At 49.8% G+C, this 22,303-nt stretch overlaps 1 protein-coding gene across 18 annotated transcripts in view; it reads right to left on the bottom strand.

Annotated features, from left to right (window-relative positions):
* Window positions 1–22,303, bottom strand: part of Agap1 (ArfGAP with GTPase domain, ankyrin repeat and PH domain 1) — a 467,544-nt gene that overhangs the window by 115,931 nt on the left and 329,310 nt on the right. For 10 of the 18 annotated variants that reach the window (XM_016007105.3, XM_016007106.3, XM_076549565.1 and 7 more), the window contains one exon: window positions 20,746–20,904. The exons of the other annotated variants lie outside the window; for them this stretch is intronic. In XM_016007105.3, the coding sequence (XP_015862591.1) occupies window positions 20,746–20,904 (159 nt within the window). The remainder of the gene's footprint in view (window positions 1–20,745; window positions 20,905–22,303) is intronic. 18 annotated transcript variants of the gene reach the window in all.

Below are 22,303 nucleotides of genomic sequence, written 5' to 3'. Positions count from 1 at the left end.
TCTCTCTCCACCACGAAGACAGCCATGGGGGAATTCTCCCTGCACCCGCCAGTTTGACTGAAGAACCGACTGCCTGAGGGGCTGGCCCAGGTGGGAGAGGACCCGTGGTCCCCAGTGGAACAGCAGAGTGCAATCAACTCTGCCACATCCTTAAAAACTCACCACAAGCATGCTTTTGTGTCCAACACTGTCCTGCACGTTTCCAACCGTCTGGAAGCTATTTTGAGGTGAGCGGCTACAGCCATGAATGGGATCTATTGACAGAAAGAGTCTCCCTTACACTCAGCCGATACTTACTGAGCATGCTCTCTGAGCTAGCGACTGTCAAAGAATAAAGGGCAGAAGCCCGGTCCCCACGGAGCCCATTTCTAAGGCCTGAAAAGAATGCCTATCTAATTTCTTGCTTGATGCCTTCAATGAAAGACTGTTCTTCTTGGGCCTGCCACTGGAGCACAGAATGCTCAGGAGCCCCCATCTGGAGCAGGCACTCACACCCCACAGATAAACAGACGGGGGGGGGGGGGGGGGGGAAACTCATCCCCAGACAAGGACTGAGACTAATGCGCAGACAGAGGTGCCACTGTGTCACGGGGAGCGCGTGGGGAGAAAAGTGCAAGAGTTGTCTCACACTATGGAAGACTTGGAAGTGTTTTTAGATCTGACCAGTGAGGTGGAAAGCAACCCCGACATCTGTGACCCCTTTTGTTCCTTCTTAGACGAGGACAGGAGTGAACCAGGCACTGCTCTGTGCCCTGGGGTGCACAGGGAACAAGACCCCAAAAGGAGGGGCCGTTCTTGTTCATACAGACCGAGCAGGAGATGACTCTAGGTCTGGTCTCTTCTCTTGTAAGAGAAGGCAAAGCCCACCATCTTTCCATCTGCATCTCCCCATGTGCCAATGCCCAAACACTCCACGGCTCAGGGAATGGAATCCACCCCCGCCTGTCCAGCTTTCCTTTCCCACCGGTGGGGTAGGCATCGATGTGCACTCTAGGAGTTTGGCCTCTTCACCAGACTAGGGGGGAAGTACGGTACACAGCTACCTGAGGGACCAGGTGCTGGGCCAGACGTTCTGGGTCAGAAAACAGACCTGCGGCCAGGCTTCGGCACATGACTGGGCAGCCTACGTGGAGACGTGCACAAGGCTGATGTAATCAGGCACTAAGAGGGCGACAGTGACGGTGAGGAATGACGGACATCAAAAGGGCGGCAAAAGCCTTGCTCAGAGGAGACAGGAGGAGGCAGGGAAAGCGGCCTTGGCTTGAGACCTGAGTGGGCCAGACTGACAGCCGCCTCATAGACACGGTGATGGGTTTCTAGTTACTTCAGTCTGCACACAGGCACCTGCAGTCCAAGTATTTATGCCCTGACTCCCAGAATCCCCAGGAACTGCCTAATATCCCCCTGATCTAAAATATGAGCAGTCAGTGTGTGTGAGGCTTCTACATCTACACTGAGCTTCCTCACCCGCCCCGCCTCCTCCAGCCGGACAAGATGTCCCTCAGCCCCACCCTCAGAGTCCACCACTCGTCCTGACTGCCTATGAAGAACACAGTTCATTTTGTATCAATTACTAGGCAGTAAGACAAGAGACTGCCGTCTGTGGCATTAAAATACAGGAGAGAAGCAAGGTGAAGCAAGACGATCCAATTAAAAAAAAAAAAAAAAAAAGAAAAGCCAGTGCCTCATTGCTGCATGTTTGAATCTGCTCTGGTGGAGGGATCCCCCAGATACGGGTTGTTGAGCTAGGAAGGGCAGGCCCATCCTATGCTTTCAATGTTGCCTATTAGTTCTTCCCAATCGGGCATCAATGTTCAACACATACCCCCCAAAATATATAACATGAGCAATAATGATCACAATCTGCAGTCTCTCGGAGCTCCGGCATGTGAAGTATGAGTCCAAGAAGCAGTTTCACTTTTCACTCGGGGAGCTGACAAGCATGACCAGAGGGAGAATAAAATAACATTCCACTCGCATAAATATCAAGCAGCCTGCTCGAGACTGATGGGCCAGGAATGTATTCTTAGCTATCATTCCGGCAGACAGGCCCAAGGACACTCATAACTTATTTTACAATCATTTAGTTTCAGCTCAAGTGGAAAACGTGACAACTTATCTCGCCGACAAGATGCTATATCGAACCTCACAATTAACTCTCCTCCGATTATCTGCCCAGCCGATCATTAGCTGAGCCCATCTCAATGGACTGTTGTGGGGGGCTCTTCTCGGGAAGTGCCTCTGCCAGGTACACAGAGGGTTTCTAATATCCAGGGGCATTTCCACAGACAGGGTAGCAGCTCCTCGCTCTCACATCCCATTGCTTCAGTGGGTGGAGAGCCAGGATGTGTCTGTTGGGAACACCTGAACTCTTCAAGAATTACTCTCGTCTCTGTTTTTCACATGTGAGTCCCAAGTCACACCCTGGGTCTTCTAAAGCCCTGGCAGTTGACATTTGAAACAGTATGGGGGATAAGGAGAGCTTCCTGGGGGACATCTCTACCCACTGTCCCTCAGGGGTCTGGTTGGGGGACGGGATGATGCAAACTTGCTCCGAAGAGTCACTATAATCCAGATGAGTGGCTGACGGGACGAGTGGCCATCACCCGCAAGTGTGTGAATTACTTTAAATTGTGTGCTCCTCAGAACCACGTTTCCGTGAACAAAAAGGGGGAACACCACCAACAGGAGGAGAGAAGGAAGGAACAAGGGTGGCATGGGCACCTGGTGCTGACGGCGCTCTGGTGCCCACAGGTACCCTCACGCACTTCTTTGGCTGTGTTCGGTACAACACATCGCTAAAATCTTTTAGTTTTTTTTTTTTTCCTCCCTGTATTAAAAGAATTCAGGATTTTCAAAGACAGAGCCATTTGGCACTGCCAGGGGGAATCTGCTGAGGGCTAAGGCCTTCCACAAACTCAACAGCAAGTCATTGTGGGAAGTAGAAAATTAAAGGCCACTTGCTTTGATCCAAGGTCAACAATGGGAGACTCATTTGGATCTTTAATAGGGCCTCTGTCCCTTCTGAGGCTCAGAGGGATGTGTCGGCTGGTAAATAAAGAAGCAGCCACCTTTGCCATCGGAGGAAATCACAACATCCCGGGTCCCTGTTAAAAGGTGAGTGTGAAGTGAAGTTCAAACCCTCGCCCGGAGCTTTTGACGGAGCTTTCAGCGGGAGGAGGCTGACTTCACTCCCATCTCTGAAGATGGTTCAGAGACTGCCATTATTGTGTGCTTCCCTTTGCAGCGCGCGCAGGGGTATACAATGTCAGAGGGGGCAGCGGGACGCGGCGGGGGGCGGGGAAGATGACAGGTGTCGGGCGAAAGGAAAAGACAACACAGTGTCAGGCGGAGTGACAAAAACGGGGAGGTGAGGTGCACAATAGGAGGGGCCCCGCGCAGAAAGGGGGGCCGGCGAGGAGGATTCCTTCCCTGGCCACTTTCAATTACACCCCGGCTCTGCGGAGGAAGTTCACTTTAGGAGAGCGGGTGGACGGGCGGCCAGCTAGACGACGCTCTCGTCACCAAATATGTTCACAGAGCCTCTTAAAAAAGCACCAGGTGGGTTCACTGTTTAGGGTCCAGGGCTTCCCTTCTCAGGTAATGAAAATCTTCCAAGGTTGACCTGGGAAAGGCTGCAGAGATCCACAGCTGCTTTAGAAAGTATTAAAGTACACTTCAAATGAGTGAAGTGAGTCACGTGAATTTCACCTACAAAGAAGTAGATTTTAATAAAGAGAGAGAGAGAGAGAGACAGAGACAGACAGAGACAGAGACAGAGAAGGGAAAGGTCATTGTGTTAAATACTACAAATCAATTAAATGAAAAATGCAAAAAAAAAAAAAAACCCACTCTGCAGTCTAGGGAGATGGGGTAGGCATCTGAGCTGGGTGTCCCCAAGTGGTTTGGGGGTCCTTGGGAAGGGAGGGCAAAGACCAGCACCAGGCTTGGGCCATCAGACTGGGTTCAGGGTAGAGAGGGAAGCATCTGCCAGGCTGGGGCTCTCCACAGAGGCAGACCAACGCTCTCTCTGCCCGTGGCGGCCCCGTATGTCATGGGCTCCTTCACTCTCCTGCTCCCCTATGTCACTGCCCTACTGGACCCCACCATTTCTCTGCACTCTGTGGACTTCTGGGGTTCTCTAGGTTCTTGTTCATAACCAGAGGCCTCAGGGAATGTACCGCAGGATGAGGATGTATGGGCACCAAATAGCACCCCAGATTTCTGAGGACTGTACAGTAATCAGGGAGGCAGAAAGCCAGAGGAAGTTGGGGGTAAGCCTGTGCCATGGCGGGAAGCGATTGGCTATGTCAGTCAGGATTTGATATTTAAGGGTCAAAAATCAAACTGTTCTCTAGTTGATTTTTAGCTGAATGCAAGCTGCACCAAGTTTAAATTAATCTAGTGTACTTGGAAAGACGTAAAGGCAGGCTGAGCAGGGCTGGGAGGTGGAAATGAAATCATTTCAAGAGATTCCCATTCCCTTCCAGCCTCATCTCTTTTTACATAATCAGCCACAACCATTTTTCAAGTTTGGTGCTTACAGCTGCTAAATTACAAAGAGTCTGTTTCCCATGGAGGGCTGCCCTGGCTGAACAGGCTAGGGAGAGATCAGGCATGTCTACTAGGAGAAAACTCTAGAAGTTAATTAGATGTATGATTGCTCTTTGATAGCACGATTCCACTCCCTTTCTGAAACTGAGCTGTATCTATAAAAGTCACAAGGATTTAAGAAGTGATGTTCTCAGCAGCGGCTGAAGGCAGGCTAAAACCAGGCCCCAGATGTCTCTCTGTCCAGGGTCCTGAAGACATCTAGGTTCTAGTTCTGTGCAAAATGCACAAATAACTTGCAAAATACGCAGATACACCAATGTAGTGGCTTCCTTGCGGCCCTGCCTCTTTACCCGCCACCTTCTGGTGGTAGCGCAGTAGTTTTGTGCAGACCTGACACATAGAAACCCTAGCTTGAAAAAGAGTCAAGCAGGTTTTGACATTTTATCCCAACAATTCAGGGTTAAATGTCATAAAAAATGTAAGTGATCTGATTCATTCTCTTTTTTCTCTTTCAGATCATAGGTCTTGGTTGGCATGATTATTTCCCACTGCTTAGATGGGCTCTAAAGTCATGAATCAACACTCTAGTCTATTTAAGCATTGGGGCAGTCTTTAAGACACGAGTCCAAGAAAACAGCTATTCCAGGGCGTTGGATGCACATCACTAAATGGTTTACAGAAAAGTTCAGAGCTTTTCCCACCAATGACCTTTGGGGACAGTCAGGCCGTCACATGACATGGTTCCAAAACAAGGGCAGTAAGAGAGGAGGTTCAAAATCCAGCCTGGTCCTGCTGTGCTGCCGTGGTTCTCACACATAGTTTAATTTCTTCCCATGTGAAACAGCCAATCCTCAATTTGGCTCTGGACCTGCCTCACCTCCACCGGGGCCAGGACCACCCCCACAAGTAGTAATTCATGGACCTTCTGCCACGTGGCCAGTGAGGTACCAGATGGATGGATGGATGAACAGATGGACAGACTCACTCTCTCACCAGCCATGTTCTGCAAGCGGCTGTAGCACCCACAGCAGATAAGATATTTGCTTTCCCCAGCATAGTTAACTTCAAGACGTCCCAATCAGAGCTGTAACAAAACAGACACTGACTATACTGAAGAGTGACCATTTCCCAGGGAAAGTCTTGGTAACTGCTGGGGAGGCTTTTGGGCGATTTACTTTTAGAACTGTCACAGTTAGAGCTGTGTGAACCACAGTGAGACCACAGCCTCCCAGCTCCAGTGGCCATGAGGATGGGAACCACTTCCCTTCAGTTCTGCCTTGGTCTCAGCCTCCTGTTGGGGCTTCCCTACCCTCTTTATGTTTTCATATCAATTTATGTGTACGAATGTTTCATCTCTGTGTGTGTGTGTGTGTGTGTGTGTGTGTATGTGTGTCTGCATACAGACACGAACCACGTGTGCCTGAGAAGGTCAAAAGAGGGGCTTCAGGTCCCCTAGAGTTACAGATCCTGTGAGTCGCCATGTAGGTGCTGGGAACTGAACTTGGATCCTCTGGAAGAGCAAGTAGTGCTCTTAACCACTGAGCCATCTCTTCAGACCGCCTGCTTTTACCTTGAAACTTCTTTTAATGCGACTATGGTACAGAAGACATCCAGCACCAAATAGATGTTTGATTAAAAAAAAAAAAGAAGAAACTAAATATGCCAGGGGCTGTGGAGACGGTTCAGTCAATAAAGTCATGCCTTGTAAGCATGAGGACCTGAGTTCAGATCCCCAACTGCTGTGTGCAGGCTGAGTGTGATGGTACATGTCTATAACCTCAGCACTGGGGGTGCAGAGACAGGAGGATTACAGGAGCTCATGGGCCGGTCAGTTGAACCAAATTGGCCACCTCCAGGACCAGTGAGAGACCTTGTCTCAAAATATAAGGTAGAGAATGTTCAAGGAACTCAAATTTGACACCCAGCCTCCTCCACATGTGTACATACATATACATGAACACACACACACACACACACACACACACACAATCTGCAAAACAAGACAAGTGCAGTATGAAGAATGAAACCAAGTCTTTGACTGCAGGAGAAACAATGATACCCAGTATACCCATATGCAGTAGACTTACGGGTGAACATAAAACCCTGGGCTTCTAACTACCAGTTGATAAATCTGCCTACATGTCTTTATAGCCAGAGCAATGTGGAGAATAAATTGCCAACATATTATGATGATGAATTAGAACTTATTTTCCCTTGGGGGTTACATGCAACCTTTTGTTAGGTTTGAAACTAACTGTGGAAAACACCAGGGTATTAAAAAGAAGAAAAAAGAAATCAAATGCCAATTTGTAAAATCCACGCCCCTTGTCCATACTCAAGAAAATATCACCTTGTAAACATCTATGATGAGGCCTGAAAATCTCCTGTGTGATTCCTAAACAGGAAGCAGGTGGGTGGGTCATGAAGCAGGAGCCTCGTGGTTCCCAAGCCTTTGTTGAGAGTGGGTGGCATGCCGCAGCCAGAAGACAGAGATAACATCATGGTGTCCGGTGCATCACAGGGCAGGCCTGGCAACTTGAAAGACAGCCTCCGCTCCCCAGCCTGTCTGCCACACCTGGGCTCTGACAATCGCCCCAGTCAAGGGCTGGAGGTTACCCAGTGGGACGGGACACCCCTGACTTCAATCTCTGCTCATGGGGAATGCTTTGAAGGTTCTGGTTCCTCTGGGAATTTATCTACAATGACCCTGAACAGACGGCCCTCCAGCTGCAGCAGGAAAGGCGGGTGGGTCGGGCAGGGTGAGGCTCAGCTTCAGAGGGGCCACTGACGACACTCAGGAAGGGCATGTGCGGAAACAACAGAGTTGCTGATTTAACAAGGACAACCCTGTGTCACCCCCTTCCCCCTACAATGTGTGTGTACACACGCGGGTACAGGGCAGCTCTGTCTTGGGTCTGGGAAAGCTAGTGCAACAAATCCAAATGACACTATGTTACAAAACTAAAACAAAACCAAACAAGAAGCTGGACAGACTGGCACATGCCTGCAATCTCCACGCTCTGGAAGTTGAGTCAGGAGGGTGGTGGGCTCCAGCCTGTGCCACAGTGAGACCCAGTCTACACACAGAAATGACACGTTCTGTAACGTTAACCCCTCACACTAGTACAACCCTGTCCTTCACTGTGAGGGACGGATGTGCAGATGCGGAGGCTAACTTTAAAGTATCTCGGCTGATGGCGCTTGGCAAGGTGCCTGCTTTCAACATGTACAATCTTTGAATAATCTAAACAATTTTGATAAAGATACACTCAAAACATCCCGTTGACATTTTGGGGATTTGACCTATGAAACTGAGAAAAGAGTAAGTGGAGACTTCTGCAAAGACCCCTGAACGCCCCACTCTTGGAATTTTGCTAGACTGCTAATGACTGTTTCTTACTTCACACAGGCAGGGGCTGAGGCTGGAGCCTGAGGAGCAGCCAGGTATGCCTACCCCTGCCTCTGCTGCTCCAGTAGCACGTGCACTTGAATAGAGCAGTGGGGAGATGGAGACGTGAGGGTCACTGTGCACTGAATTTGCTGTGTTAATGCCAATGTTGTCCTCTGGTGTGCTGGTCCGCTTCACCAAACGTAACCGAAGAGGAACGCACAGGAAGGTGAGCGCCCTCGATCTCTGAGCTGCTGGATGAAGCACGATCTTCTGAAACGACTCAGTGACATCAGACCAATGTGTCCTCCTGTCTTTCCCACCCGGAAATAAGAAGTGAGGACACAGAGGGGGCTGAGGAAATGGCTCGGCAGTTAGGAGCACTCCTGCTCTTCCAGGGGACTGGAGTTTGGTTCCTAGCACCCTCATGGTACAGGTCATAACCACCTGTAACTCCACCTCCAAGGGATCTGACACCCTCTTCTGGCCTCCAAGGGCTCTTGCTCCACTTGAAGCACACACTCACAGCTACACATGAAAAATAAAAATAAACCTAAAAAACAATCAGGAGACAGTCCCTAAAATCCACACTAATGTTTAATAACCAGGACTGGGGGGGGGGCATGTGGCGCAGTGATCGAGGGCTCACCTGCCATGTACAACAATAAGGCTAATATCACTTCTGGCAAGGGACACGAGTAATTCAGCACTCATGTTAGACCACTCAAAACAACTAATGGACTTCATTTGCTCTAGTAAACCTCATCATGTTATTCTTAACACTGATTTTGAAATTTGGGCTTTGTTCTTGGAGGGGAGGGGAGGGGAAGAAAGGGGAGGAGAGGAAAGAGAAGGAAGGGAAAGGGAAGGAAGGAAGGAAGAAAGAAAGAAAGATCCATCAAAGTGTTCCAAGAACCAGGGTCAGATTTCTTGGGGTTTAAAACGTTTTCTTCATTATGGCTAAAATTTTGTCAATACACTTCAGTCAGACCTGATGGCTGATCTTTGGGAAAATTGCTTTAAAAAATCCAACAAAAAGATAAGATTGTGTTCCAAAACATAATAACTGACATTTCCTCCTTTTTCCTTAAGCAAAAGGCCCAGCCCGCTGTGGCTGGGCAGCAGGGTCAGGAGTGGGTGCAGCAGAGGTGGGTACGGGCTCGCTCTCCATCAAAGCACACCTCATTCCCATCCCTCTCCTCCATGGCTGCCTTTGATCCCCCGGGGTGAGGTTGAAAGCAGAGACTACCTGAAGCCTCCCCAGCCTAGGAGGAACCCCTCTCCGCCTGCCTGCACACACTGCACCCTGCTTCTGACTGCAGCCCTATTCCCAGGATGCATGACCCTCCTCTGCTCCCCATACCGCACAAGGCTCATTTTCTCTCTCCCGATTCATACCTGCCTACACACCTGGGATGCCCTCTAGCTGGGCCCTCCCAGGGTCCTGCTGATTGGCAGCTTGAGTGGTCTTGATGAGCAGGAGGAACCTCAGTTACCACCAGGTGAGAGAGCTTTCCCCAGCTTAGTAATCTGGGCCAGGTACCAGGGGTTTCTCACTCTGGATTCATCCAGGTGCACCAGGACTACAAACCAGACCAGATACAGCTGTCCACCATATCGTCCGAGTTCTCAAACTCCAGCACAGACCTTCACCACGATGGTTAATACTGTCCAGTTGACACAACTGAGCATCACTCAGAAGACACCTCTGGACACATCTGCAATACTGGTTCTAGATCAGGCAGAGGTGGGAAGTGACACCCTAAATGTGGACAGCATCATTCCATGAATTGAGGCTCTTGGACTGAGTTAGAAGTGACCAAGCAGCATCCATCTCTGCTTCCTCACTGCAGATGTCATGTGACCAGCCCCTCCCACTCCTGCCACCATGCCTTCCCCCAAATGATGGCCCGTACCCCCAAACCATGAGCCAGAATACGCCGTTTCTTCCTTACGTCGCTTCTGTCTGGATTTGATCACAGCAGTGCGACAAGTGACTGATGTATTCACACAGCCAGGCAGGTTCCTACTAGCCAAAGACCTCACTTTCCCAGGGAACAGTCTCAAGGCTATTTTTAGCATCTCCCCAGTTGGATCATAGCAACAGGACAGGAGGCATTAGGTGTACATCCTTCCATCCAATTCCTCACCTTCTGCGGCAGTGGGGACTGAACCCACGGCCTCAGCCCTTCAAGTGGGCTTTCTCTTTCCAGATCCCAGCACACCTTCTTCTGGGCAAATACCTCACTATCTTTTGTTTTTCCTAGCAGAACTTTCCACTGTTCAGAAACAGAGACCCTGAACCCGGGCACTGTGGTTGTCAAGGAACTCAATGGGCAACCCACACACGAGGGGCAGGCAGCGGGCAGCTCTGGCTGGGTCTTCTAGGGGGATTTAGGCCACTGGACTAGCTCGTTACAGTTGGTTCTTACTTGATGAGTAGCAGAGGGAATGAAAAACCATAACCAATTGCTGATAGTGCAGAGAGTGCATGGCTCACAGGCTTTATATGGATTCATCACTTTATATAAAGTGGGCACCTAGGTGTAACCCACTGGGCATGCTCAACCTCGACTGCACGGGGGATTCCTGTTGCATCTGCTCACCTGTCAAGAACAGGCTCTGGGAGACAAGGGGGCACAGCTGGAGATGAGGCCTGGTTGAACGTTTCACTGGATGCCGAACTGCCAGCGTCTGTGACCACCCGCTTTGCTGGGCTGTGACTACACTGCTTATAGATTATACTTTAATACATGCTGCTTGGGGAAAAAATCTCAATGACACCATCTATGCATGTGTGAGCTTGCTTATAGCTGAAGACACATCTGGGCACTTGCAGAAAAAAAACTCTGGACTCCACCAGCTGGAGAAGGTTCTGGGGCTGCAGTCCTAGCTTGGGAAGTCAGGGTGAAGCTGGGGGTGTGGCTAGGGGAGGAGTGATACTTACTTCACCTATGGCCATTAACACAAAGCTTGCCATCAAACGAAGGGCCAATAGCCAGCTTAAAGTTGAGTGTCTACTTTTGAGAACTTATGCTTCACTTTTTGATACTTATAAAGAAATTCTGTTCCATCTGTAGGAAAAACTCCAGTGCTATGCTTACCTCGGCTATGTGCAGAATCCAGAAAAGGATTGAGAAACAGTAACAAAGAAACAAACAACAACAACAACAACAAAAACATAGCATGCCCACCTAGAAAAGCTAACCCAGAGCTCTGTTAACATGATGAATGCTTTGGACAGCTGTTCACACACTGGTACCGAATTCTTGGAACTGTAAGCAGCTGTGAGAATCATGGGAGTATGCGTTTATTAAGCCCTCCCCCGCTCTGTCTTTGAACTGGCATTAAGATCATTTTTCTGCAAGTAAGTGCGTGTGTTAAGAGATTGAAATAGACATAGAAACACTTGCGTGCAACTGCAGTAAGATTTTAAAGACCCCACTGCAGAGAAATAATGTATCAATTAAAATAACATTTATAACTAAATATGTTTAAATGCTTCTTCATAAAAAGGCTAAAACTTAACTCATTTTAAATAACCATCTGCTTCTGTGATATAAAAATTTTAGTATCATTGTGTAATTAATATTAATAACACTTTCTGTTAATAATCTTATCTGTCAGATAATCAGGCAGAGATTTAACGTAAGATACATCCATTGGCAGAAGTTTAAGGATGCAAAGCTACAGACTAGAAACATGAGCGGAGACGGACCTGAGGCTGGCCCCAAGCAGACCCAGCCGTCCTCGGCCTCTGAGAGTCCATGTCCTCCCAGACATCTTAGCTTTCTAACTGTTCTTTCTCATGGTTCATTTCTATTCATTCTTCTTCATGCCTTGTTTTCAGATGCCCTTTAGGCTCGACACATTTACAACTCTAACACAGGAAGCAAGGAGAGGCTGAAAACTCTGATTTTACCGAGGGCTGTAAGGGTAGCTCAATCGGTAAAGCGTTTGCCATGAAAGTCTGAAGACCAGAGTTCAATTCTCCAAACCCGTGTTAAAAAAAAAAAAATTCTAAGTGTGGTGGTGTGCACTTGAAATTCCAGAATTTGGGGCTGCAGAGATGGCTCAGGAGTTAAGAGCACTAGCCAGTCTTCCGGAGGACACAGGTTCAATTCCCAGCGGCCACACGACAGATCACAACTGTCTTTAATTCCAATCCCAAGGGATCCAACAACCTCCTCTGGCCTCTGTGGGTACCAGGCACACACATGGTGTATACTCAAGGCAAAACACGCATAAACAAACAAACATACAAACAAACAAAGTTCTAGCACTGGGGAATATATCTGAGTGAGATTTCCCCCATATGTCTTAGGAATTCGAGTATCGGGTCCTCACTTGTTGGCTCGAGTTGCTGGAGGAAGCATGTCACTATGGGTGGGCGTTGAGATTTCAGACAGATTGAGCCACAGACAGGCCACTCTGCCCAACACTCTGCTTCCTGTTTGCGGTTCAGAGATGTGAGCGCTCGGCTGTTGTTCCTGCCACCTGCTACCCCTGCCCTGCTCCCCCTGCCCTGCTCCCCCTGCCCTGCCATCATGGGCTGTTACCACCCTGGAACTGTAAGCCAGATAAAGCCTTTCTTCTCTAAGATGCCATGGTTGGGGTGTTTTATCTCAGCAACAGAAGAGTAACTAAGACCGAAAGGTACAGACAGGTTGGCTGGCCAGCCTAGCCAAACTGGGGCATGCTAAGCAAAAGTCAGAGATCCCCATCTCAAAATACAATGTGGACAGTGTCCCAAGGAACAACAAATGAGGCTGATTCCCCAGCCTCCGTGCACACGCGCACGCACGCATGCACCTGTGGGGCCTAACTTTAGGCCAATAGCTGATGACTGCAGGGGATGGTAGGATTAGTTTTTCACATTGCTGGATTCCCAGGTTGAGTTTCTGACCAAACCACAGAAATTCCAAATTTGTATTTTCCAGGCCTAATAGTTGCATCCAACTACGGGACAAAGTCTTGTCGGATACGCATGGACGATCATCCAGCCTTCTTTGAAGAAATAACACACGCACTCAACATGCCATTTATGTTTTCCCACCAAACTATAATGGAGGCTCATGTCGTCAACCTTAAACCAGTCACACAAAGCCCAAAAATTCGTAAGTGAAAATACAAGGGCCCAAAACAATAACAACAGACAAAGAACCAAGGCAACTAAAATATAGTTCTGTGTTAGTGAAAAATGGCCCCGTGCTGGCAAATTTTGAGTCAACTCGACACAAGCTCAAGTCGTTTGAGAAGAGGGAGCTGTAACTGAGAAAATGCCCCCATAAGATCAGGCTAGATGCAAACCTGTAGAGCATTTTCTTAGTGGTTGATATGGACGGGCCCAGCCCATTGTGGGTGGTGCCATCCCTGGGCTGGTGGTCCTGGGTTCTCTAAGAAAGCAGGCTGAGCAAGGCATGAGGAGCAAGCCAGTAAGCAGCACCCTTCCACGGCCTCTGCATCAGCTCCTGCCTCCAGGTTCCTGCCCTGTTTTGAGTTCCTGTCCCGACTTCCTTTGGTGATGAAGAAGTGTAAGCCAAATGATCCCTTTCAGCCCCAAGGTGCTTTGGTTGCTCTGTAACCTAGCTCCTAAAATGGGGACTGAGGAACACCACAAGCTGTGTGACGCTGGTACTGGACCTACAGTCCCAGGAAGAGGATGGGAGATGAGACAAACTGCCCTGCTGCTGTTCTTGCCTTGGGCTCTCACTCCTCGTACGATAACTCATGTGGATTCTGACCTACTTAAAAATCCCAATACCGCCGTCTCCCCGGAGCCATGGGCATACTACTGCCACGTCAGGACACCGTTTTGGAGCCTTTCTGTGTCTCACCTCCACCTGTTGCCCTGATATCCACCCACTGAGCTCCAAGGATGCCTTGTGCCATGTCTCAGTCACCATACCACCCCCCGCCCCCGCCCCATGTATATACCACAGGCTCTCAGCCTAAAGAGGTCTTAACAGCACTGAGATCCACATGCTATATCTCTCTTCTTGAGGACCACTACCAACGTGTTCCAGGGCCCCACTGTGCACGGTGAAATGCTTACTGCTGTACTCTTCCCTCGGTATCTGGAAGGGAATGCTGCCAGGATCACCAACAACAGTGCATGCTCAAGTTCTTCATATGGAAAGAACCTCTATACGTTCTCCCATATATCTGAAGCCCTCTCCAGACCATTCAATACCCCATAAGCACGGATGCCGAGGACATGGGTGCTATGTTTTGGGAACAATGACATGTCTGCACCCGCTCAGTACAGATACACGGTTTCCCCAAAATATGAATGACTGGTATAGGATTCAAGCATAGGTACCAGGTCGGAGGGCAGTCTGGACCTGCTGAATGAATGAATGAAAGGTGTGCCTGTGGCTGTAGTAACCAGCGCGTGCAAGCGTGCAGGACGGCCCGATCATGAAGACGTCTCTGACCATCCTCTCACTTTCTTGCCCCCTGACAAATACATTTCAATTTGTCTCCTCATCGATTACCTGTCGCTCTCCACCCTGGAGAGACTCTGGGACTGTGTGGCCGCTACTCCACTCCCAGGCCCAGGGTGGTGGGTGGCACGGGAAACTGTCGCCGAGCACTCGTGGGGCCAATGGCATTAGCTGCCAGTTAGGCGAGGGCCGTGAAATCCGTGTCATCTCCTCGAGCGCCACTGAACTCGCCTCTGACTTTCCTCATGACTCACGCACAGTCTCAGTCTCTTTCCCTGGTGCTGTGGTAACATATTCTGACAGAGCAGCTCAGGGGAGAAAGGTCTGTCTGGGCAAGCGCCGCAGTCCATCATCGATGAAAGGAAGTCACAGCTGCGAGATGGAGACGGACGGCCACACTGCAGCCTTCGTCAGAGGATGGTACTCAGCTCGCATGCTCCCCACCGGGGCTGCCGAGTGGCCACGCGTTCGAAACCACCGGGGAACACTGTGATGTTCTGGGTCTGTCTCAACCCACATGAATCAGCTCTCCAACTGTCCTAGAAATTGCTATTTATATATTTAGAGATAGGGCCTCACTCTGGTGGTTCAGAACGGCCTGGAACTCACTATGTAGCCCATGATGGCCTTAAACTCTTGACAATCTTCCTGTCTCTGTCTTCCCAATGCTCCATCGCAGGCATGACCCAGAGACTTAGGGGGTTTTTAACAGTACCCAAGAGGGCAGTGTGCAGGGAGGCTGAGAGCCACTGTGTAGAACAGGAAGGCTGGAGCTCCTGAGGCAGGGGTAAGGATTAAGTTGCAGCCACTATATAACTGCCAGCCTCCATCTTCCACCATGCTCTCAACAACAGAAGAAACTTTCCGAGACTGTTCTGCCTCCCGCCATCTGCTTTCTGGTCTCAATACATCCCAATTTACCAAAATCTTCCTGGAAATGTAACTCCACAGGGGAGCCCGTGGGCCTGGGATCACCCTGCAGACAAGCCATGCTTAACCCCTGCTCCTGACTCAGGGCTTGGGGAACCGGAATTCAGGCCGTTAGCTCTAACTTCTGACTCATTTTCAGTTCCAGCCTGGAGACTGAGGACTGGGTAGCAGCCAAGGCCCATCTCCTCTGCTCTTTGCAACAGTACCAACGGCCACAGACTGCCCAGGTAAGCCCTCTCCTGGCTCCAGGGTCATCCCAGCCCTTGATAGAGCGGTTCCCCATCTCATACAGCATTCTTGGTGCAGACGAGCCTTACTGGCTAAGGGGACAGCGGAGGGATGACAAACTCAGCATCTCTGAATCCAGCCTGACGTGCTCCCCACCAGTTAGGCTAGATGCCCTCTACGTTCATGTCTGCCTCTTGAAAGAGGCCTGCATGGGCTCTCCTCTGCATCCGCTCCTGCCTCCAGGTTCCTGCCCTGTCTGAGTTCCTGCCTTGGCTTCCCTCAATGAACTCTGACTCAGGATGTGGAAGCCAAACAAACCCTCTCCTCCCCAAGTTGCTTTTGGTCACGGTGTTTCATCACGCCACAGGAACGCGAACTGAGACAGGCCTTGTCAAGCAGGAACTACTTAGTAAATGTCAGGCTGTGTCCACTGGTGGCGGCAAGTGGATGGCCACTGAGCTACAGATGCCACCATTTCTGTTGACGCAGTCGTGGAAGAAGCCGCGTAGAACTGACTGCCGACGAGGCCCTGCGGTGACTCTCTCAGAGGAGAGAAGTTGGCTTCCATTTCCTCGGAGGAACTCTTACTGATGCCTGCGAAAGTGTGGTAGCCGGAGCTGGAAGGAAACACAGACCTAAAGACCACACACTGTCTCAGGCCAGGCCAGGCCACTCCTGCCATATGGTTCAGCTAACCCCTGCTCATGAAGCTCTTCTGTGGTGGGGCACTTATCCATTAGATCCCCCTCTTGAACCACTGCTACTATCAAAAATGTCTCCAAGTATCCACGATTACTCCCTGGGTGGCTAAAATCACTCCTGGTAGAGAACCAGTGATCTAGAAGATTCTGAGCACGAGGGCTATGGTGACCCATGACATTGGCTATCTGTTTCCAACATTCCTAGACTTTTGTCTGGCAGTGTTAAGAGGCCGGCTGGCCTTCAGGCACGCAAGTCACTGATCCCTGTCCTGGTAACTGGGGTGGCATGTGGATGTCCTACTACTCCTGGGTCAGCAGCTACTGCTGGAAATAGCTGAGAGCCGGTACTAAGGAGGCAGAGTACAACGTCAGCGAGCATTCTGATCAGGAGGGAGAGAAAGCCACCCTTCCCCTGTGGCTGGCTACCCAGGAAGCTTCTGCTTCCCCTCAGACCACATGCAGAGAAGGGAGCCTGGGTCATCCTTCTAGAGGCTGCCTAGCATGGTATATGGAGCAGACCCCTGCCCTGCAGGCGGCTGAGACAGAGTGTCAGCCTTTGAGATCTGAGCGCACAGGGGCTGAAGGCTGACTAACCAGGGGACGGTTCTCCAGCGCAGGAAGCTTTGGGAGGGACTGACGAGGGTCTGCAGGGTCCACGGGAGAAGAGCAAACACCCATATCTTCATCATACAGTTTCCAAAAAAAGTAAGCACTACAAGAAAGACAAGTAGGAGCTGGAGGGATGGCTCAGCGGTTAAGAGCACTGACTGTTCTCCCAGAGGTCCTGAGTTCAATTCCCAGCAACCACATGGTGGCTCACAACCGTCTATAAATAAGATCTGGTGCTCTCTTCTGACAGAATGCTGTATATATAATAAACAAATATTTTTTTTAAAAAAGACAAGTAATTTGTAGGATACTATGTCTTAATTCTACATGGGAGTCCTGTTTTTGAAAACAAACAAACCACAGCAAGAAAAGAATATGTGGGTACTCACTAAGGGTGTGGCCTTAGCATGTCACAGTTCTCAGGGAATGAATGTCAGACATGAGGCATGAAACAGGGTCTAACCCTCCCTCCAATTAAAGTTGCCTAAGTTAACAACTTGGTCAAAGCTAAGCAGTGTTACACTACTGCCACCTTCTGGTCAGGTCCTAGAATTGCCAGTATAATACCCATAGACAAAACAACAAATGCCCCCCTCCCCCAAACGATCAAATTAAAACACAACAAAGACACTGAAGAAGTTATAGTCTTTATCCACAGTGATTGCTGGAGCCCCTCTGTTCTCAAATTCGAGGTTGCTGACCTTTCTTGGATGGGGAGCAGCAGAAGCTATGAGATAACAACAAAACAAAGCACAGCCGATCACCAGAGCTCCGGAGCATTAAAATAGGCATGCAAAGTATTTCCACAATGGGAAAAAGACTCGAAAATTAGCAAAACAAGCACTTCCAGACCAGGACACACTGACTAATAACCACAGATCTGAGCAGGAAGGCATATAATTGATTGGAGCCCCACCCCCAGAATCGTGCAGGCACGCGGGTACCAGTACACACACAGAGACACCGGGTACAACTTCCCCGTAGAAACATAAAAGACCGAATGGTGTCTGTGCTCCACACTGCCAAAGCTGCATGAAGCCGGGAGCCTGAAGGGAGACCGCGGAGTGCTGAGAAGTCATATGAAGAAATGTGTTCACCACGGCAGCCAGACACTGAGGCAGAAGATGAACTGTGGGACTGAAGCAATCTGGGGAAGGGTGGAGCTATCAGAACAAGCTGACAGTCGGGGAGGAGGGGTAAGCAGGGCTGAGGCCATCAGCCAGGGCTGCCACTTGGAAGGGATGGTGAGGGTATGGGTATTTGTGGCGGCGGGGGGAGTGGCAGGCCTGGCCAGACACTCCAGAACACCGGAAGACTGATGTACGGGGGCCTTGACATTGGTTCTCGCCCTTGGCACAGAGGTGATGCATCTAAAACAAACATCTTGCCTTGAAGTGGGCGATGACAACCAAGTCCGCTATAGATGGCCCTCCAGGGCCCCCGCTCGCAGCAGGGTGCTCGCTCCTGCCTAACACTTCCAGAGAAAATGACTCGTAAGAAGAGGATTAATAACAAATAAAAAATTACAGGCTTCCAGTAAGGGTTGAGGAAAGCCTCAGCCAGTAGTTGTTGCCGAGATAATTGTTCTGAATCTATCAATAATGCTAAGCTCCTCTTCATTGACTGCAAACACCAATTCCTTTCACCCAGGATTATAAGTTGGTGTTCCCGGGCTCACTGCTGCCATTACGGTGATAAACAGTTGAGACCACAACAGGATCTGACATGTAGATCAATTCTGGGTCCATAAAGCGTCTACACAAGAGGTTCCAGGACAGGAATTTACAGCCACCAGTTTTTATTCTCTCTTGCTGCAAAAATTACTTCTGTCAAACACTTAGGAGAGTGAGGAAAAATGTAAAAAAATTAATTTTTCATGTACTACTGGAACAGCCTTTTCCAGTGCAGAAGTGCAAGACGAATACACTCGGCGTTTAAAAAATTACACGGCGCAGCATGTGGTACTTAGTGGAAGAGGGATCCAATCCCGGGTGCTGCTCGCAAGCCAGCAGACAGCAATTTGAAACCCTGAACAGAGCTGTCTGGATTTTCTCTGAGGGCAGATGCCGGGCTCACGTTAGCAATGCCAAATTATATTAGACGTTTAATTTTAAACCTCAGGTATTTAAATGTAAAGCCCTCCAACAGTAATAGCTATAAAGCAGTGGGGCATTCCATCTCACAGAATGGGTTCCTCTTGCCTTCTCCTCTTAATTCCGCCAGCGCCTCCTTCCTCCAGTTCTACCCACTACAAAGTCATCTATCTAATTAGGAGGTGCTCGCAGCTGCTTAGAGGCAGAAGCCCCAGGGGCACCTGTGTGTCAAAGGGGAAAGATTGAAAAGTTCTCTGAAGCTGAAATCTTAATTCAGGGTGGACGGGAGGGCAGAGAAAACAGACTTCTAGTGCCGGGCCGGAAGACATAAGCCCTTCACTATGCTGGTGGAGGTCAGGTCTAACGCTTCTGGGCCCTGGCTGCACCACTGCCATGGGGCAAAGCTGCTGATAACCTTGACACACAGACCAGAGACCAGTGGTGTGCGTGGGGGTGAGCTTAGGTGGTGAAGAAAGCGAGCATAAAAAGAAGGGTCTGGTATCAACTAAGTAAACAGAAGACATGATGGACAGCCCACATGCTTGTCTCCTTGGTTACTGCCATGAAGCACTGAAGGGGAGTGTTTGGCGATGGGAGGTCTTATTATGCGCGCGCGTGCGCGCGCGCACACACACACACACACACACACACACACACACACACACACATATTTTACGTAAGTGTCCCAGAGGATCCTGTGCTCCTGTGTTCCTTTAAAATGGTGGGGGTTGGGGCTGGCCCCTGATGGATCTGTGCACTAAAGGTGAGACCGTACTAACCGGAGGGAGGTGGTACATGGTACTCTAGTGTTTGGGAGCAGCCTGGGCTCCTGCCCTTCTGCCAGCTCCTGGGAAGTGTCTGTCAGATACCCCTTGGTCAGATCTCCTTTCCTGACCTCACTCCTCTCTTGCTTTTGGGCAGTCTGGCCTGGAAGCATCTGCTCGGCCCCGTCTGTTGGAGCACTGTGGAACAAGCAGGAGTGAGATGGTGTTTACCCAAAGCCAGAGTCCTGCTGCAGCAGCTGGTGGGTCCACAGGGAAGACCTGACGTGGAATCTTTTAATTAGAACAAATTATGCTAAAATGACTCTCAAACCCGGTCTGATGGATCACATACAACAGAGGGAATTCCCTTAAATACCGGTGAACAGGCCACAGACAGAATGCCACAGGCAAAGCGAGCTGCACCAGTCGGCCCACGGGCACACTGCATAATTCATGTTGTCACGCATACGTCAAAAGGCCGTCTCCAGGGTGCCACATCTGTCCCCCAAGAAGCAGGCCACACTTGTCAAAAACTGTGGGAATCCAGAAGAGATGATGGCAGAGGGGATTCCCCAGAACTTAGAAGTTACCCCAGGAGCCCTGAAGACTAAGAGGCAGAATGAACTGACTGAGCAGTACAAACGATGTGCAGATGGCAAGACGCTGGCGACTCACACAGGGCAGGAGACTGGCATGAGACACCCGGCCCCCCTTTTCCACCTCACCATATCCCTGTTACATAACCACAGGTGAGAGACACTTGCCCCGTCCGCAGCCTCACCATCCAAATCTGACCAGTGAAGAGGAGTCAAGGTCTACACCCTGACCAGAGAACGGATGAATGATGGGATGTGCATGAGACAGAGAGCAAGGACAGAGTGCTCACAGATGACTGGTGAGACATGTGTGCCACGGTCATCGCAGCCCCAGGGCACCATGCTCCCCGGGGAGCATGGATGCCCCGGGCATTAAGCCCAGCCCCGGGCCTTCACAGAGGCCCTGGGGATGGCCACGCTCTGCGCCCCCTCTTACCACTGCTGATGGCGGAGTTTGCAATGACGGTAGCGTCACTCCACTGGTCGGCACTGGAGACTGAGTAGGAGCGTTGGTGCATGCTGTCGGGCCGGCTGTTGAAGGAGACCAGGCTGATGCCGCTTGCCATCTGAGACCCAGACGCACTAGTGACATTCCCTAGGAATAAACAAGTCAGATGAACACCACGACGGACTGCGGACCACACAAGCCAGCAGGACCTCGTCTACGGGGCTTCACGCTGGCACATGTACCCGACCTGCGTGCTCTGTTGTCAGCCTGCCCACGCGGCACATCGACGGACGCATCGTACAGCACAAGATCGTGGAGGAAAAGGGTGCCGTGAGCCCCAATGGTGCCCCGCTGAGCAATGGTGAAGGAAGACAACTGCCCACAAAACTATTACAGACGGGTGGCCCCTACTATCATCTCTAAGACAAGAGAACCAGCCAGTCCAGGGAAAGAGCCACCACAGGACAAAAAGAATACCATGGGAAGCTGCTCCTACTAACCCATCCACCACACAGGCTCACCCACTGGGAGTCAACTGTCTGGTACCAGGGGACCTTGTTCATGGGGCAGCTATCCTGTATGATCAACACACACCCTGACTCCTGACCTTGTAAAGACTCTGCAGAATAAAAAAGTCACCCCAGTGGCTTCAGAGCTCATACTCACTGTGAAGATAGTTCTGTTGTAGGCTTAATGACCGGATTAAGTTGCTCAACATCAAAATACGTTATTGGTCACACCAATTTTAGACTCAAAAATATAATTAGGTGCTTTTTTTTCTAAGGCTCAACCAATCACACCTACAGCTTGTGAATGGGTCTGTTAGAGAGATATGTGGATCTTTGGAGATATTGGCATTTTTTTTTAAAGTCAGGGTCTCTCTACATAGCCCTGGCTGTCCAGAATTTCCTACGTAGACCAGCTGGCCTTGAACTCACAGAGAAGGTGTGCCCAGCTACAGGTGTCATCATTTTTAATTTTCCTACTTGTTTTGGTTCAGAACCCAGTAAGTTCTAAACTGTTTCAGTGGAAAGTTTTCATGAGGTGGGGTGGTTAAGTGAGTGGCCCATTAGTAGTTCCCAAGTCTGGTCAACTTTCAGATTTTTTTTCCTTGAAAACCAGGTACTTAAAAAAAAAAAATCAGAGTTCTGATTTTGGTGGATAAGGGATAGGGCTGATGAAAGAAACATGCATTCTTATGTATTCACACAAGAATGCATACACACACACACACACACACACACACACACACACACACACACACACACAAGTTAGAGCTCTTTGCTAAGAGGCAGTATGGAACAGCCACTACGATATGCTAAGTGAAGCCTGCACTGATGATTTTTCTCATTGCCATGACAAAACGCCCGAAGAAGGCCACTTACAGGAGTGAAGGGAGGGACTCCTCCTTGGTCTTCCAGGCCCTCTAAGCCTATCCAGTCCTCAGAGACTCCTGCCAGTTAGCAACATGTCAGGACGACTCTGCCTACATGCATTCTAAGGCAGCTTTCGGCCCACAAGGCCCAAACACCTAAGAAATTCAAAA

This window comes from Peromyscus maniculatus, chromosome 13 (assembly GCF_049852395.1).
Source record: "Peromyscus maniculatus bairdii isolate BWxNUB_F1_BW_parent chromosome 13, HU_Pman_BW_mat_3.1, whole genome shotgun sequence".
NCBI classification, from domain to species: Eukaryota; Metazoa; Chordata; class Mammalia; order Rodentia; family Cricetidae; genus Peromyscus; species Peromyscus maniculatus.
The sequence above is the reverse complement of the archived record's forward strand: the minus strand, read 5'-3'. Positions and strand labels throughout refer to the sequence as shown.